Raw genomic sequence first — 18898 nt, 5'->3', positions numbered from 1 at the left:
ACTACTTCCTTCTGATGTTCACTGACCATTGACAATCTGCCCCACCATTCATACCCTGGAATCACTACTGATCAGAAACAACCAAACTGGGCGTGTACATACAATAGCATACCAGAGCAAATCAGAAGCTGGATATCCGGTGGTGATTTGTACATCTGACTCAATACGGTGTCTACTTCACTGACAAGACTGGGTCTGGAGTATAATTGAACATTGTTCTCTGGATGTATTAGTGCTGTGCTAACTAGCCAGGATATTGCAGGCAAGGCATCCAATACAAATATCCATTGTCTTCATCATTAGCCACCTGCAAATGCTGCTTCGCATGTGAATAATGCACATAAAGTGTTGATAATACTTTAATTACACCTCCTAAACCTCCACTGCTTGGAAATGACCACACCAGGTGCATGGGACCATATTGAAGCCACATGACTTGAACATGTATTTCTTTCACTCACATGGACCATGCTGTCTAAATTTGCCACCTGTAGGACCCACTTGGCTGCACCCAGTTGTTGTCCAGAGAAGGCAGTGGGTTTAATTTTGCACGCGGGTCTCAGATTTTGAGTACTTGACATCTCAGGCCATCTTGGCAGCCGATGACAGTTTGAATGATGTCAAATTTGTCTGAAATAGGGAACAGTTATAAATAGAGTATAATTAAAAAGGCAGGCCATTAAAAATCATATTAAAATACTAACAAATAATTATGCTAAAATTAAGTCTATTTTTATTTTACGGATGAGAACATAGAGACAGCGGGGCTGTCGGAGGCTTCTGCACTTGAGTGATCTATCTATCTGTCTGTGTCTGACTCTGCCTGTTTTTCTCTTTCTGTCTCTCTCTTTCTCTTTTGATGGGGGGGTGGTGGGGGAAGAGTCTGCTGGTTCTCAAGTTGGGTGAGCTCGAATAAGCGGCACTGGGGACTGCAACATCGAAACAGCGAGCTGTTAGTCTGACCTCTTGCTGTGACAGGAGTGATACCTCTTCCTCCCTTGTTGGTGAGAGAGAGAGAGAGCCTGTGGCACGTCGAAGTGCTGGGTCATGGACTGTAGTTTTTGATAAACTCTAGATCATGGTCTCTCTGGGGGCTTGCATGGTGGACGGTGGGGCTGATGCTTCCTGCTGAAACAAGTGGGAAGACGGGGAAGGGGAGGGTTGATGCTTTGCTGCTGCCATTAGGAGGGAGGGGGCTTTGTGGTTCTAACACTTTTCTGTCATTCATTTTTTGGTGTTTTCTTCTGTTTTGTGGATGTCTGTGAAGAGTAAGAATTTCAGGCTGTAAACTGTATACATTCGCTGATATTAAATGGAATGATTCAATCTTTGCCTTTTTCCACTGGTTGATTCCTTTCAATTGATTCCATGGGTGTGTCATTACCAATGTGACATGAATTAGACCTTACCTGCCCCTCATCACTATTCCACTATTTGAGTCAGTTGTGTGCCCAGTGATGAAGCCAGCAATTATATATGTTAACATCAGGCTTCAGGGCATCTCAGAATTCTAGGATTTCCTTGTAGTCTGATAGCTGGTGTTCCCAATGGAGACACTAATTGTTGCTAAGTTTGGTTTAGACAGTTATAGTGGAGTCAAAATTCTGTTACCTTTTTACGTAGCGGCATGATGAGAAAGCATTAATACTTTTCTTCAGTTTTTCAAGGATGGGTGGAAATAGACAAAACTGCTACCATTGTCACCAACACCTAATGTCAAAGAATTGCTTAAGAAAAGGCAAGGAAATATATTATGCCCATATCAAGTCTTCTGTAGCTATTAAATATGATTTCTTTTCATTGTAGGTGCACCGAGATTTTCAGACTTCAACATTGAGCCAAAGATTCCATTGTATGGTCATCATTTATCTGTGTCTTATAGGGTGTATGATCTTCCAAGTAAAGATTTTACTTTTGAGTGGTACAAAGGAGCTGAGCCTGTGAAAATAGGAGTAACTAATTCAGATTTTGTATGTACCCCTCAGAAAACTTACAATATAGAGAGTTGCCTTAATTTTGTAGTGATCGCAGAAGACTTTGGAAAAGAGTTAGTCTTTCTATGTAAAGACCATTCTAAAAATGAATTCAAAAAACACATGCAACTTCCCCTGAAAGGTGAGTGAATTGCAGAAATGCTGTTTTAATAATATTTTTAAAATTGCATATAACAGCCCATTGAAGATGATAAGGATTTTTGCAAAAAGTTCAGAAGAATGTTTTTTTTTGTTCATCACGGTACATGGGTTTTTAGAAGAAACTTCTTGTCTTTGGATGTCTAATCCAATGTGAGGCTCTTCACGTGGAGATCTGTGACAACCAAGAACAGAAAAACCAACAGAGAAGTTGTCTGCCTAGTCTGATGAAAGAATCTTCACACACATTCATTTGCTCAGTAAAGGGTAAAAATATATATTGTGTAGAAAGTATAATAATCATTGTTGTCATGGAGTTGTACAGCACACAAGTAAGCCCATTTTCTGACCACATCCATGCAGATTCTTTTAGAGTCAAAGAGCACTTTAGCACGTAAACAGGCCCTTTGGCCTATTTAGTCAGTATGAACTATTATTCTGCCTAATCCCATTGACCTGTACCTGGACCATCGCCCTCCTATCCATATATTTATCCAAGCATCTTAAATAATGAAATCAAACCTGGATACACTACTTCTGCTGGCAGCCCATTCTATACTTTCCCCACCCTCTGAGTGAAGGAGTGCCTCCCCATGGTCCTAGTACATATTTAAACTTTCACCTTTAATCTATGACCTCTAGTTCCAGTCTCATCCAAACTCAGTGGGGAATAAAAGCCTGCCCTATCTATGCCCCTCATAATTTTGTATACCAAATCTCTCTTCTTTCTCCTACGCTCCAAGGAATGATGTCCTAATCTATTTAACCTTTCTCTATAATTCAGGTGCTCATGTTTTGGCAAAATCCTTGTAATCTTCCAATCTTATTAATATCTTTCCTGTAGATAGGTGACCAGAACTGCACACAATACTTCAAATTAGGCCTCACTAGTGTCTTATACAACTTCATGGTAACATCCCAACTCTTGTACTCAATACACTTATTTATGAAGGCCATTTCCAAATCTCTTTTGTTCTGCTGCATTCCTCATTGCCCTACCATTCACTGTGCAAGTCCTAATCTGGTTTGTCCTCCCAATGTGCAGCACTTCACACTTGTCTGCATTAAATTCAATTTGCCATTTTTCAGCTGTTCCAGATCTCACTGATAACCTTAAGAGCCTTCCTTCCTACACCCCAGTTTTGGTGTCATCTGTAAGATTGCTGAACCAGTTTCCCACATTATCATTCAAAACATTAATATAGATATCGAACAACAACAGACCCAGCGGCACACCATAAGGCACAGTCCTCCATTCAGAGAGGCAAACATCTACTACCAGAACCTTCTTGACCAACTTTCCATGTGGGATCCTGTTAAAGGTCTTGCTAAAGTATGTGTTGACAACATCCTTTGACTTTCATTCATCAAATTTCCTGGTAACTGCCTCAAAAATTTCTATAAGACTGTTTAGACATGACCTACTATGCACAAACCATGTCGACTATTTTGCCTCTCTATACTGACTATGTATGCACACATTATGACCATATAATCCTCCTTTGCCTTGCCTGTTTGATTCCACCACCTTCTGTGGCAGCAGATTCCAGATATAAGGCAGCCTCTGTGCAGATTAATTTGTACATTTTGGATTAAGGGAAGTACCTAAAGGAAGAAAAATACAAAAAAACTTGCTTTATTAATTTTTATTGGAAACTTAATATTTCTCAAATTAAACTTTCAAGTCTTATGAGGATGTTATAAACTAGCTATACTTTTTAATGATTTGCTGGCAGTTTCTAAGTTTGGTAGTTAGTAGTTAGCCTGATTTTGTAGCTTGCGTACAGATTCCATTGTCACAGACTATAGAAATACAGACTTTGAAGTGAAAGAGTATCATTGCATATACATTAAGAAATTCTTGGTCAGATATATTGTGAATGCCAGAGGTTGCTGAATGACTTGTTCATTTCAGTAGATATTGCATACAGCTAATTTATTTTGTTTGTACAGTTTCTTAATGTAAATTAAGTACAATGGATTCCAGTTAATTGGGACACATTGGGACCAGTACATTTTGGTGCAATTAAGCGGCTGCCCCAATTAGCTGAAGTTTCATGGAAATAGTTACAAAGTATAAAAATGACAAACTACCATTTAACTGAATAACAATGTATGTATTTAAATGAAATACAGAACAAATTAGAATACTACCAACACCTGTACAGTACAGGTGTTGTTCGATACCTATACAGAGTATCAATTCCAAATATTTATCAATGGAGGAATTCATTTGCCATGTTCCCTTGATTGTCTGTAAATGAACAAAATCAGCACTGACACCTAGTGCAGATAATGGATTGCCTTCCTACAATGCTTTAGATAACTGCATCCATCACATCTTCATTTTCATTGTAACATTCAAGAAGATTGTGGATACCTTTGTAATTTGTACCTTGTTGAAGAAGTGAAATCATTTCATTTTCACTCCCAGCTGTTTCTGGCATCTCCAAGCCTGAATACTTGAAACCACAGTGAGCAAAACAGTTCTGAGTGTTTTGCTGGTTATTTCTTGTTGACTATGAGTGCCAAAAATCACCGCTTTTTGAACACAAGAATATATAACTGATTCTACTTAAAACCTGTTTACTCTAAGCACAGTGTAATGTTTAAAGGTCACTCAGTGCACGCGATTGACATTATTTAGACACTGTCCAGCAATAGTCTCCTGCCCCAGTTAAGCAGCATAGTGTCCCAAGTTAATGAAGGGAATCCCGGTTATTTTCCGGATTTACTTTTTATTCTTTAAGATTTGTCCCAAATATGTGGCTGCCCCAATTAACTGTTGGCCCAATTAACAAGAATCCACTGTATTTTAGCTGCTTATTAATGAAGCTATTGAACAGTTAATTGTATTCCATATTTGTGTCTTATTTCCATAGCTGTGCCTCCTGAAGTATCAGAAATCAAGTGTACTCCTGTTCAGCCGAAAATGGGTGGAAATGCCACTCTTACTTGCAGGATTGAACACTTTTGCCCAGTGGATATAGATGTAGTGTGGACACAAGGATCAAAGACATTGAAGGATCAGCAAGTGGTAGAAGTACCGGAAATGAATGAAAATGGACTGTACTCCACAATTACAGAACTGCCAATTGTCGTAACAGGAGATTCAAAAAATTATATTTGTGAAATTCGACATGCACCGTCCGATGATATTGTAGAAAAGACATTCACATTACAGATTTAAGTATGTTTTGTAATTTCACAACTTTGCAGTGTTCATAATTTCACCACCTCCAGTGCAGAATTCTTACAATAAGTGGTGAGGCAGAGCAGAGCTCTTTGTGAATTTATATTAGAAGCTTCTTTAAAGTGTTTTCAGTTCAAAGTTGAAAAGCAAATTTATTATCAAAGTACAAATATGTCACTATTTACAGCTCAGATTCATTTTCTGTGGGCATTCTCAATAAATCCAATAACCATAATAGAATCAATGAACGACTGCACCCAACAGGACAGACAACCAGTGTGTAAAATACAACAAACTGTGGATATACAAAAGAAAAATAAGGAATAACAATAATAAATAAGCAATGAATCTCGAGAACTTGAGATGACAAGCTCTTGGAAGTGTGTTCATAGATTGTGGGAACTGTTCGATGATGGAGCAAGTGTAGTCCTGAGGCTCCCGTACTTTTTTCCTTTAACCACTTACTGGTTTTGCCAAGTGGGTTCGCATAACTCGTTGAAGATCCAACTTGCTCCAGCTATGAGATTGTATTCATCATTGGTACAAAACCTAGTCAAATGCTAAGTCAATGAGAGGCAGCACATAATGGTTACTTGGCAAATGAAACTTAAGTAAAATTTTTTATTTACAGGTAATTCATATGCTCATTAGAGAGACAGTCCTCTTTGACTACTTGAATACATAGTTTCTGGAAGAGAGTCGGGAAGTTATGTGAATATTATGTCAAAGGTATTGAGAAAAAAATTGATGTGCAAATCCAAGTGTCAAGAGCTTGAAGTGGGTGAGTGCCACATGGATGTTTGGCAACATTTCAGTTGTACAGTATTAACCATTCATTGATTTTTAGTGAATACAATCAATATAGAAGCTTCTGGAAAGATCATCATTTACTTTGGTGTCATGAAATTGACTCATTTAGGGGTCGTTTACAAAGAGACCAGGTTATGTGTGCAGATGAAACATGCTTTTAAGCTAGCTTATAAACAGGGAGAAACCCTTGAGAATATTTACCACTCACAAGCATCTTTAATTGATTAAAGCACACTGTGCAGGGATCTTAGGCCTGTATGAATATGGCATACACTGTGTATTCCCTACACAATCAAAATAAAAAATTGTAATTGAACTTGCAATTGCACACAGCAAATAAAACAGAGGTATCAAAACAAAAAAAAAAGACTTAAAAATCTAAATTTAACAGAAAGGCTATTCTCTAACTTACCATTAACAAGTTTGAAGGAATGAAATTCTGCCCTAGAAAATTATTTTTCATGCTAGAAAGCTTACATGGGAAGAATTAGATAATGCTATCTTTCCAGAGGAGATAAAGTTTTATCTTACTAGTTTAATTTGTATCTATCATGTAAATAATACTAGTTTAGCTATTTGATTCGTAAGTCTGTCAGTCATTTAGCACAGTTCTAGATTAATGGTGGAATCTGGATTGTAGCTTTCTCTTTTTGATGTTTGATTTCCGGTACAGTTTCTGGAAATCACAGTGCGATTTACAATGATTTAACAATGAACATGTTTGGTCTCACTTTTTTTTCCAATGGAAAATGTAAACTAACCTTTCACACTAAGTATCTTCATATTTGTATCTGGAAAAGTTTATCTACTGAAAAGGTTTTAAAATACTATGTCTATATTCTGTACTGAATAGCTCTTGCAGTACAAAATACAGTATGTATTTATGGTCTGAATACAGATGAGCAGTTTCTTTTTAAATCCAGGGAAGTAAGTAATACAGGACTCATCAAAATACAATTGTAATTTTAAATGGAAATTGTTTATTTTGTTTAATTAGTTAAATTTCAGGGTATCATGCAGTGACAATGCTTTATGACATACTGAAATTATTCTTCTAGCTAGTCCCTTAGGTTTAAGTGTGCCTACTCCCATTGCAATCTTGCAGGTTCTGAGTTTGCTAGTGAGATCATTGTGCAAATTTCAGACTCAATAGATGGTGACTCACTGTGTGCATGGATAGGTATTCTGTGAGGTTGTCTGTACTTCTGCAGATTTCCATATTTTCCATACATCAGGCTTTGAGGTTCTCATTGTCATCCCAGATACTTAAGACTTTCCCTTTCGAGAAATCGCTGGCCAGATATTCCCATGTCATGGAATAATAGGGTCATAAAATATTATTACACAGGCACAGACCCTTTGGCCCATCTAGTTTGTGCTGGACTATTAATCTGCAATCGACCTGCATTGGGACCATAGCCCTCCATAACCCACCCATCTATGCACAGTGGATTTTGGTTAATTGGGACAGATTGGAAACAGTACATATAGCACTATTCAGTGGCTGCCCCAATCAGCTGAAGTTTCATGGAAATAGATAAAGGTATAAAAAAAGATAAACTGAAAAACAAATTATGTATTCAAATAAAATACAGAATTAAAAATCTACCAATAGTACTACAGAAATATAAAACTGTATATTAGTTCCTAGTAGTTATCAAAGGAGGAATTCATCCAGTGTACACAATGAACAAAATTAGCAGAGACACACACCTTCATACAATGCTATTGATTTTTTAAACGATAGTTTTATTGAATTTTACATACATTTCACATATACAAATAAACAATAATAATAATCAAACTAAATACTGAAACATATCATCATGTTTTTCACAATCATCAAAGGAAAAGAAATATAACATTTCACATATTTAGCAAAGAAATAAAATAAAAACACATCAGGAAAAAAAACCGTAGAAGCACTCAAGAACACACAGCTATTTGAAAATGACTGTGCACCAGGACGTCCAAGAAACTACAATAAAGGTTTCCAAATATTTTCAAATTCTCCTACCCTTCCTCTGATTATGTAAGTCAATCTCTCCAACACAAGATGCCATCTCCTTCACCCATACATGTATCGAAGGTCTTTCCATTTTGTTCCAACATAAAGCCATCATCCTGCTGGCCTGCAGGAGTCCAAAGTCAATTAAAATAGACTGTTTTGAACTAACAGTAAAGTTCTGCGGATATATACGTAGTACACACATTTTTGCTAGGTGAGGCACCTTTACTCCAACAATCTCAGATATAGTGTGAACAACTGTTTTCCAGTTTTAAAAAAAATTTTGGACAGTTCCACACACAGTGAAATAGAGTACCCTTTCCTTCTAAACATTTAACACGTGTCCGGGATGTCGGGACCAACGGATCAGTTTGACCAGGGTAATATAAGTTCTCATTAACCATTTGTATTGTAATAACTTCATTCTTGTGTTAATTGATTGTTTTTGGGCTCTTAAGCATGCCATTTCCCACTCAGTTCCTTGTGTGTCCTCTTGAACATCCAGTCTCCATGCCTCCAGCCTGTCAATGGTGGACTCCTTATCATATGACATCAAAGCTGTATAGAATAAAGAAATCTGACTCCTCCCCTTTATGTTTAGAATGAGATTTTCAAGATGTGATAGTGGTGGTTCAGATATTAAATGCTTATATTTTGATAGTATGAAATATTTCAGTTGCAAATATTTTAAAAGTGTTTTTTTAGGAATATGGTATGTCTGACACAATTGAACAAATGTAATAAGATTACCATTCATATAAAGGTCCTCTATGATCAGTATGAATGGTAATGATATAATTTACGTGTTCTCAAGATCTTGTATCAGCTTGATTTTGTATCACAGTTGTATTCAGATTTTGTATCAGCTTGATTTTCACTATTTGATGTTAAGCTGAAACAAATTGAAGTTACCTGTTCTTTTAAACCAAAACCAAACTTGATGCATTAACAGTTCACATAAATGTTAATATAACCTCTGATGAAGCATTTGTTGACGACTTTGTGAAGGAGCACTGCATTGTATCACATTAAAATTACATTTTTATAATGAACATTAATTATAAATTATTTGTACAGCCTTTTATTTTTAAATGATTTGTCAAATATAATCCTTTTGTCCATGTTAATTGTGTTTCTCTATTATTCTATCTGCAGTATTTTCAACTCAATACCAAAAGTTTAGGGAAAAACAATTCTTTTATTTGGTTATTGGGTTAGGTGTTTAGTTATTAGCTAAGAAAATTCCTCCTATTTGTAACACCTATAGTTTGGATTCTAACTATTCCAGCAGGCAGGGGATTTCCATTTCTGAGACTCAAGTTTCATTAGTGGGTTTCTGGGAATGAAGAGAACTGAGGGGAAAATAGGATTGAGCAAAAATGTTAATGTGACCATTTCAACTGTAGACTTGGTGAACTTGAAGATCTACCTGTGCCCCTGTTTGTTATAAATCACAAATACAGAAATGCAAATAACTTGGCATTAATCATTGTTTTTCACATAGTCATTCTTGCTTCCCTCTCCCAGCAGGCAGAAGATACACCAGTCTAAAAACAAGGACAGTTTCTATCCTGTTGTTATCAGACTCTTGTATGATAAGATGCACTCTTGACTTCACAATCTATCTCATATGAACTTGCACTTAATAACTATTGCTTGTCTGCTCTGGAATTTCTCTGCACCTTTTATTGCTTGAACCAGTCTGGTATTATTACTGTCTCAGCTGGACAGGCTGCTTCCAACAGTGGGAGAGTCTAGGACCAGAGGGCACAGCCTCAGAATAGAAGATCGTCCCTAAGAGGAGGAATCTCTTTAGTTAGAGGATGGTGAAGGAATGAAGGAAGAAAAAACAAGCTAGGAAAGATCTCGACCTGGTACGTGCTTGTTTTAGATTAAAACAATACCTGGGAAGTGTGGAATTCATTACCACAGACAGCTGTGGAGGCCAAGTCTTTGGAATAATTTAAACAGAGATGATTTTGATTCGTAAGGGCGTCAAAGGTTATGGAGAAAAGGCAGGAGAATGGGTCAAGAGGATAATAAATCAAACAATGGAATACCAGAGCAGACTCAGTAGACCAGATGACCTAATTCTGTTCCTATGTCTTATGGTCTTAATTCTGCATTGTTACTGTTTTGCCATGTTCTACCTCAATGAACTGTGAAATTACTTGATCTGTATGAACTGTATGCAAAACAAGCTTTTCACTATATACTGATGCATTTATAAACTGAAATTAATAGTCTGGGAGAAAAAATACCATCCATCTCTTTTCTCAAGAACGTGACTAAATATCTACCACCAAAGAAATTTAACATCTTTTATAAAGCATTGTTAAATCAAAACCCAGCTTGAATCATGGAAAAAAAGACCCTTTATTTAGACAAATAGATAGGGCTAACTAAAGACGTTAACTGTGATAATGTATTTGTTGGGGCAATACATAAAGTAAGAAATTTAGACAGCATTAAGTGCTTACTCACTTGTTCCACATTTGCCCCATATAGTTCACGTGAGTGAGATAGGTCACCAGTAGAACGGTGCCACAAAACAACCCCTTTCTCAACATCAGAAAAACTAATGAGCTGACTGTTCACTTAACAAAGGGAAAGGAGGCTGAACATGCACCAGTCTACACTGGGGGATCTGTGGTAGACAGCTGCTTTAATATTAACTTCTGGGCATTAACATATCAGACGACTTGTTCGTGGCCCAGTACATAAATGCAATCATACAGAAACCATGCCAGTTACTTTACTTTCATAGGAGGTAAGGAAATTCATCTTGTCATCGAATACTCTTAACAAACTTCTGCTGATATACTGTTGAATGTATTTTAATGGTTGCATCATGCTCTGCTACAGCAACTCAAATGCAAAGGAACATAAAAAGTTGCAGGGAATAGTGAACTTTGATCAATACATCCCTACCATTTGTAGTGTCTACACAAGGCTCCCTCAAGAGGACATCTGCTATTAAAGATCCCCATCATCCAGACTATGCAATTTTTAGATCTATAATTTTGATAAACAACTTTAAACTTGTTCAAACACTACAATGAGATAAACAAGCACTATATATTTTACATTATTATTTGTACCTTGAACAAATCTGACTTATTTTGCTCCACCGCAGACTGGTTTATTCATGGCAATGAATTTATGATCTCCTTTCTTTTCTAGGATAAAAGATAGGTTACTAGTGAAGAATTTAACATACAAATAAATATTTATGTACATAACTAATTTTTAATTGTGTCTTTAAATATTTATGAACGATAAAATATAATAAAGTTTAAACCACCTGGGAATCAAATTGAAAAATTCTCTTTAAGTTTGAATTTATATCAGAAAGCGATTAATAGGACCATGATTATCTTTTTATTCCCAACATTTATTCATGAGGAAGCTATTCGGTCCATTGAATCTATTCAGGCTCTCAAAACAATCCCATCCATCACATTCCTCCACTTATTTCTTTGCAACTTAAAACTTCAGATTTTGTGAAGTTAGCATTTTGGATAGATGGTTTATTATAATGATAAGCAAAGAATTTCAAATGGAGAATAACAAAGCTGAAAATATTCCGTTGTACTATTTTGAAATAGTTAAAAAGATATAAGAAACAAACTGAGTAACAATTTATATATTTAAATGAAATACAGAACAAAGTAAAACACTGCCAATAGTTCTACAGAGCTGTATTAGTTATTAATTAGTTAATAACTAATAGTCATTGACAGAGGAATTCATCTAAAGTATGCAATGAACAAAATCAGTGCAGCCACCTAGTACAGATAATGGACATCCTTCATGTAATGCTATCTATGATTGCATCCTCCAAAATTTCATTTTTATTGTAACAGTCAAGATGATTGTCAATGCCTTCAAATTCTTCTAGTTCCTAACTTGCTGAAGTATTGAAATCATTTCATTTTCACTCCCGCTCTGACACCTCCAAGTCTGAATGCTTGAAACCGCAGTGAGCAAAGCAGTTCTGAATTGTCTTGCTGTTTATTTCTTGCATATATATTAGTGATAAAAATCACTACCTTTTGTACACAAACACAAGAAACTGACTCTATTTAAAAATTGTTCATTCTAAGCATAGTGCAGCATCTAACAGCCACACAAATGCATGTGACTTATACTATCTAGAACCTGTTTGGCAAGTTTTCTGCCCCAAATCCCAGAAGGGAATCCTGGTAATTTTCTCAATTTAGCTCCACACACAAAATGCTGGTGGAACGCAGCAGGCCAGGCAGCATATATAGGAAGAGGTATAGTCAAGGTTTTGGGCCAAGACCCTTCGTCAGGACTAATTGAAAGAAGAGATAGTAAGAGATTTGAGAGGGGGAGGGGGAGGGGGAGATCCAAAATGATAGGAGAAGGCAGGAGGGGCAGGGATGGAGCTAAGAGCTGGAAGGTTGATTGGCAAAAGGATGCAAGGCTGGAGAAGGGAGAGGATCATGGGATGGGAGGCCTAGGGAGAAAGAAAGGGGGAGGGGAGCACCAGAGGAAGATGGAGAGCAGGTAAGGAGTTATAGTGAGAGGGACAGAGGGAGAAAAAAGAGAGAGAAAAAGGAAATAAATAAGTAGATAAGGGATGGGGTAAGAAGGGGAGGAGGGGCATTAACGGAAGTTAGAGAAGTCAATATTCATGCCATCAGGTTGGAGGCTACCCAGACAGAATATAAGGTGTTGTTCCTCCAACCTGAGTGTGGCTTCATCTTGACGGTGGAGGAGGCCATGAATAGACATATCAGAATGGGAATGGGATGTGGAATTAAAATGTGTGGCCACTGGCAGATCCTGCTTTCTCTGGCAGACAGAGCATAGGTGTTCAGCGAAACGGTCTCCCAGTCTGTGTCAGGTCTCACCAATATATAGAAGGCCACATCGGGAGCACCGGACACAGTATATCACCCCAGCCGACTCACAGGTGAAGTGTCGCCTCACCTGGAAGGACAGTCTGGGGCCCTGAATGATGGTGAGGGAGGAAGTGTAAGGGCATGTGTAGCACTTGTTCCGCTTACAAGAATAAGTGCCGGGAGGGAGATCAGTGGGAATGGATGGGGGGACCAATGGACAAGGGAGTCACGTAGGGAGTGATCCCTGCGGAAAGCAGAATGTGGGGGGGAGGGGAGGGAAAGATGTGCTTGGTGGTGGGATCCCGTTGGAAATGGCGGAAGTTATGGAGAATTTTTGTTGTACCCGAAGGCTGGTGGGGTGGTAGGTGAGGACAAGGGGAACCCTATCCCTAGTGGGGTGGCGGGAGGATGGGGTGAGAGCAGATGTGCGTGAAATGGGAGAGATGCATTTGAGAGCAGAGTTGATGGTGGAGGAAGGGAAGCCCCTTTCTTTGAAAAAGGAAGACATCTCCCTTGTCCTGGAATGAAGAGCCTCATCCTGAGAGCAGATGCGGCAGAGACGGAGGAATTGCAAGAAGAGGATGGCATTTTTGCAAAAGACAGGGTGGGAAGAGGAATAGTCCAGGTATCTGTGAGAGTCCGTAGGCTTATAGTAGACATCAGTAGATAAGCTGTCTCCAGAGATAAAGACAGAAAGATCAAGAAAGAGGAGGGAGGTGTCGGAAATGGACCAGGTAAATTTGAGGGCAGGGTGAAAGTTGGAGGCAAAGTTAATGAAGTCAACGAGCTCAGCATGCGTGCAGGAAGCGGCGCCAATGTAGTCGTCGATGTAGCGAAGGAAAAGCGGGGGACGGATTAGGTTTGGAACATGGATTGTTCCACAAAGCCAACAAAAAGGCAGGCATAGCTAAGACCCATACGGGTGCCCATAGCTACACCTTTAGTTTGGAGGAAGTGGGAGGAGCCAAAGTAGAAATTATTAAGAGTAAGGACTAATTCTGCTAGACAGAGGAGAGTGGTGGTAGAGGGGAACTGGTTTGTTTTTTTAAGAGTTTCCCAAAATAAGCTGTTGCCGTGATGAATGGATAGTCCAATTAACCAGAATCTATGACACAGGTAGAATTTAGCTTCCTTTGCTGAATATCAAAATGTATTTAAGTTCCACGCTGCAAAACTAGTGGGTATTTATTCTGTAATGACAGTACTTAGACTGTAGAGGTCAGATTTTGAGTTCTCAGCACATTGGTTTGCAAAGCAATTCAAGCATTGTGACATTTTTGTGAGGGTTGGCACTCAACAGACAATAACATAATCTGATTAAGGAAAATTCTGTGTGCTGTGGACCATAAATCATAATTTGCTAATCTTGCATTGAATGAAGAAAACAATGAGAGTGAATTGTTACAGTAAAGAATATGTAACATCTTCAGAACTAACTAACGTAAGGGTAAAACAAGAATTTCACAGGTAACTTAATTTGAAACATTATATTGACTGTTTAATAATTTGGCAGCTGGATATCTTTTGTTAGAAATTAAATATTTAAAAAATATTAAACCTTGCCCGTAAATTTGAAACGCAAACAGCTATCTGGACTATTCCTCTTCTCACCCTGTCTCTTGCAAAAACGCCATCCCCTTCTCGTAATTCCTCCGTCTCCGCCGCATCTGCTCTCAGGATGAGGCTTTTCATTCTAGGACGAGGGAGATGTCTTCCTTTTTTAAAGAAAGGGGCTTCCCTTCCTCCACTATCAACTCTGCTCTTAAACGCATCTCCCCCATTTCACGTACATCTGCTCTCACTCCATCCTCCCGCCACCCCACTAGGCATAGGGTTCCCCTGGTCCTCACCTACCACCCCACCATCCTCCGGGTCCTACGTATTATTCTCCGTAACTTCCGCCACCTCCAACGGGATCCCACCACTAAGCACATCTTTCCCTCCCCCCCCTCTCTGCATTCCGCAGGGATCGCTCCCTACACAACTCCCTTGTCCATTCGTCCCCCCCATCCCTTCCCACTGATCTCCCTCCTGGCACTTATCCGTGTAAGCGGAACAAGTGCTACACATGCCCTTACACTTCCTCCCTTACCACCATTCAGGGCCCCAAACAGTCCTTCCAGGTGAGGCAACACTTCACCTGTGAGTCGACTGGGGTGATATACTGCGTCCGGTGCTCCCGATGTGGCCTTTTATATATTGGCGAGACCGACGCAGACTGGGAGACCGCTTTGCTGAACATCTACGCTCTGTCCGCCAGAGAAAGCAGGATCTCCCAGTGGCCACACATTTTAATTCCACATCCCATTCCCATTCTGACATGTCTATCCACGGCCTCCTCTACTGTAAAGATGAAGCCACACTCAGGTTGGAGGAACAATACCTTATATTCCGTCTGGGTGGCCTCCAACCTGATGGCATGAACATCGACTTCTCTAACTTCCGCTAGGCCCCACTCCCCCTCGTACCCCATCTGTTACTTATTTTTATGCACACATTCTTTCTCTCACTCTCCTTTTTCTCCCTCTGTCCCTCTGAATATACCCCTTGCCCATCCTCTGGGTCCCCCCCCCCTTGTCTTTCTTCTCGGACCTCCTGTCCCATGATCCTCTCGTCCCCCTTTTGCCTATCACCTGTCCAGCTCTTGGCTCTATCCCTACCCCTCCTGTCTTCTCCTATCATTTTGGATCTCCCCCTCCCCCTCCTACTTTCAAATCCCTTACTCACTCTTCCTTCAGTTAGTCCTGACGAAGGGTCTCGGCCCGAAACGTGGACTGCACCTCTTCCTAAAGATGCTGCCTGGCCTGCTGCGTTCACCAGCAACTTTGATGTGTGTTCCGTAAATTTGAAATGCGGATTAATAATTGTGCTGCTAAATTAAACAATACTGTTGACGTGATTAGCTGCAAGAAAGACAAGATTACATCTATGGGATATTCCAGAAAGTTCTGTCGCCTATTCTGTTTTCAATATAGAGGGTTTTTTATTCTTCAATCCCTTTCATGTTTGAAATACAGATTAAAATCTCTAAAACATTTTTATTACCATCATTATCTGGAATGTTATAAATTGTTTGTTTCAGCTATTAAAGATCTTTTGGATGACCTTTCAACAGTATTCCATGCAAAAGATGTGGAACATAAAATTTAATTTCTACAAACTATTATTGTTAACAACAATGCAATTAAAGTGCGTTATTTGTACACAGTACATTTTCATGGATCTTAATTTAGCACCATTAGCTCATGCAATGTCAACACATTCTTCTATGATACTCATTTTCTTTGTAGAATTTTCAATTCTGACTCTGTTTCCTTACAGAAACTATAATTCATGGTTCATTAAAGGTAAATATGCTGGCAATATTTAACTTACTACTTAGCTATTGATTCAGAAGATTGGGAAAAACAACAAATGTACAAACTTTTAAACCTGAAAATCTCTTTGTATAATGCATTAAGAAGTGTGTACAATAAATAGCTTGCAATCCTTTTGTGGATTTTTTTTTATATGGGAGCACTTATGCTGCAGGTGCAGATCAGACCAACTGGTTCTCAATATTTACAGTCTTTGTGAATCAAGAAAACATTGTTTTATTTTAATCTTTAAAACAAGCACCATTTTGAGAACTCTGGTAATTTCACCCCAGTGCTCCAATTTTATGCTTTTAATTATCATGGACTACCTGATTCAGGAATCAATAATACTCCAAATTTTCCTTATATGGTTGCAATGTCTAGTGTTTGTAGGTCCTGAATAAAGCTATTGAATGTAAGTTAAAGAGGAAATTTTTCATGGGAATCTGGATAGGATATTATTAAAAATACATAGCGATTCTGTTTTTTGTTTGCAGATTCTCATTACTTTAATAAGAAACAGTAGGAATTAAAACACAATTACCCTTATTACAGAGAAAATGGGTCTTTCTAAATGAACCTCTGTTTAAACCATTCTTCCCATTTCAAACTAAATCCTCAAGAACATTGATTTGAAACTGATCCTCTCAGAATCCACCCTTTGTCCCTGAAAAGTTCGTGAAATATAAAAGATTGAAGTATTTAATGTTTATATAAATCTTGAAATGTATTTTTAGTCATCACATTCCAGTGCACTTTCCTGGGTGGCCACTTTATTATTGGCAATTCTGAGTATCAAAATTATTACAGAATTAACATGATTTAATTTCAATCATTCAAGTATAGTTTCAATATCTACAAATTATTGCTTCACTCTTCAATTTTCTGGAATTGTTTATAAATACTTGTAAATAGGGCATGGTAGGAAACATCAGTTCAACAATAATGAAATAAATGTACAGTAAGTCCTCAATATACAAATTTTCCCTATAGTGTCATAGATATTCTTAGGTACTTAAAGCTACATTTGTATGTTAAAAATGTCGTGTCGTCCTCTGCATGTGCTCTTCAAAAATGCCATCAGGTGTTTTATTAGCCTTTCTTCAGTTATAAAATTTTACTTATGTTTTCCACAATTGGTGAATACATGTGATTTAGACAGTGCCATTTCATAGGATTAAAAAGCAAATGCATGCAGTGTAACAGTGTGCAATTGCAATATTGGATTGGTTTATTGATCTACTGATATTATTAACACAAGGCTATATTGTTTGTTGAACCCTTTCCTCGATCTTTCTCTCAATAAGGCTACATTTTAACTACTGGAGCAAAGTTAATCTAAGAATAAATGGGAAAATGTTAAACCTATTCACCTGCACTCCGACACCACTACCCCGACATTCAACACCGAACTAGGCAAATGTGCCTATGTTCAGAGGCCTAGCTCCGGATCATGGCTGATTGTTCACTGAAGCACACCTGAGAATGTGTCTTACATCAAACATCTACACAAGTCCAATACCAATATGCCTCACTCTACTAAATTGCCTCCTGTTCCTGACCATAATAATTTACATCAAAACCATGAAAAATATGGACCACTTCTTATATGGACTGTTTCAGCTTTCAGCTCTGTCCAAAGGATTACATTCAGCATGAATTTTACTAAAACCTGTGCATGACACCTTCAGCATTTGGTTGTCTGAAGTGATGTGGTTCATGGTTTACTAGGCAGCAATGATCCCACCCTCCAGGATGATTCCAAGATGTAATCACCTACAGCAGGAGGACACAAACAACAATATCTAGTCCACCAGTAAAAAAAAAACAGATTAATGCCAATATTTTCTCTCAGCATTGAGGACTGAACTGCACTCAGTCAGCTCGAATGGACAAGCCACATCATTCATATGCTCAATATTAGAATCAGACACACCACTCCAACCTTGCAAAAGCAATAAATTGCTAGGTGGACAGAGGAAGTGATTCAAAGATGTTAGTGACACTTCTGCCTGGGAACTATTGTCTTGAAATGGAGAGCAGTATTTTTTGAACTTTGCGCCCAGCTGATAGGTACACAATGTAAAAGACAGAAGGGATGTACCATGTATTCAACTATTCAGCTTCTTGCTTTATCTAGTACCGAGGAATGCCAAAATAAGCTTCATTAGCTACCACAGAACCCAGGGAACTTGACATGAAGCAAATCATCCTTAATCCTGTAGCATTACCAAAGCGAAGGACATGGCTAAGTTTGTTAAATTACTAATGCTTGATGAAGAATCCTAACATTTCAATGGAGGGGGGGTCTATCAATTATTGCTGAATCAATTATTACATATTCTTGCTCAAGCCAATAGTCTGAAATGTACTTTATGCACTTGTAATACATTAGTTGCAAACATACTTATAGAATTGAAAGCTGGTTAATTCTGTGTAGGAGTGAGCATATTTCCGGTTGCAAGTGGTGAATTGAGAGTATTTACATTTTGAAAGCTGAGTGTCAGAAAATTCCTGTGATTGTCTTG

General features: G+C 38.2%; 1 protein-coding gene across 2 annotated transcripts in view; it reads left to right on the top strand.

Annotated features, from left to right (window-relative positions):
• The window catches only part of LOC140205169 (uncharacterized), a 31140-nt gene extending 21870 nt beyond the window's left edge, over positions 1–9270 (top strand). The window contains exons 9-11 of one of the 2 annotated variants that reach the window (XM_072272462.1): positions 1807–2115; positions 5015–5322; positions 5957–9270. In XM_072272462.1, the coding sequence (XP_072128563.1) occupies positions 1807–2115; positions 5015–5322 (617 nt within the window). In that variant the 3' untranslated portion in view covers positions 5957–9270. Of the gene's footprint in view, positions 1–1806; positions 2116–5014 lie in introns of both variants that reach the window. The other variant, XM_072272461.1, reaches the window with a different exon arrangement.
• Positions 9271–18898: the final 9628 nt, after the last annotated feature.

Source organism: Mobula birostris, chromosome 11 (genome assembly GCF_030028105.1).
Source record: "Mobula birostris isolate sMobBir1 chromosome 11, sMobBir1.hap1, whole genome shotgun sequence".
Taxonomy (NCBI): domain Eukaryota; kingdom Metazoa; phylum Chordata; class Chondrichthyes; order Myliobatiformes; family Myliobatidae; genus Mobula; species Mobula birostris.
The sequence above is the reverse complement of the archived record's forward strand: the minus strand, read 5'-3'. Positions and strand labels throughout refer to the sequence as shown.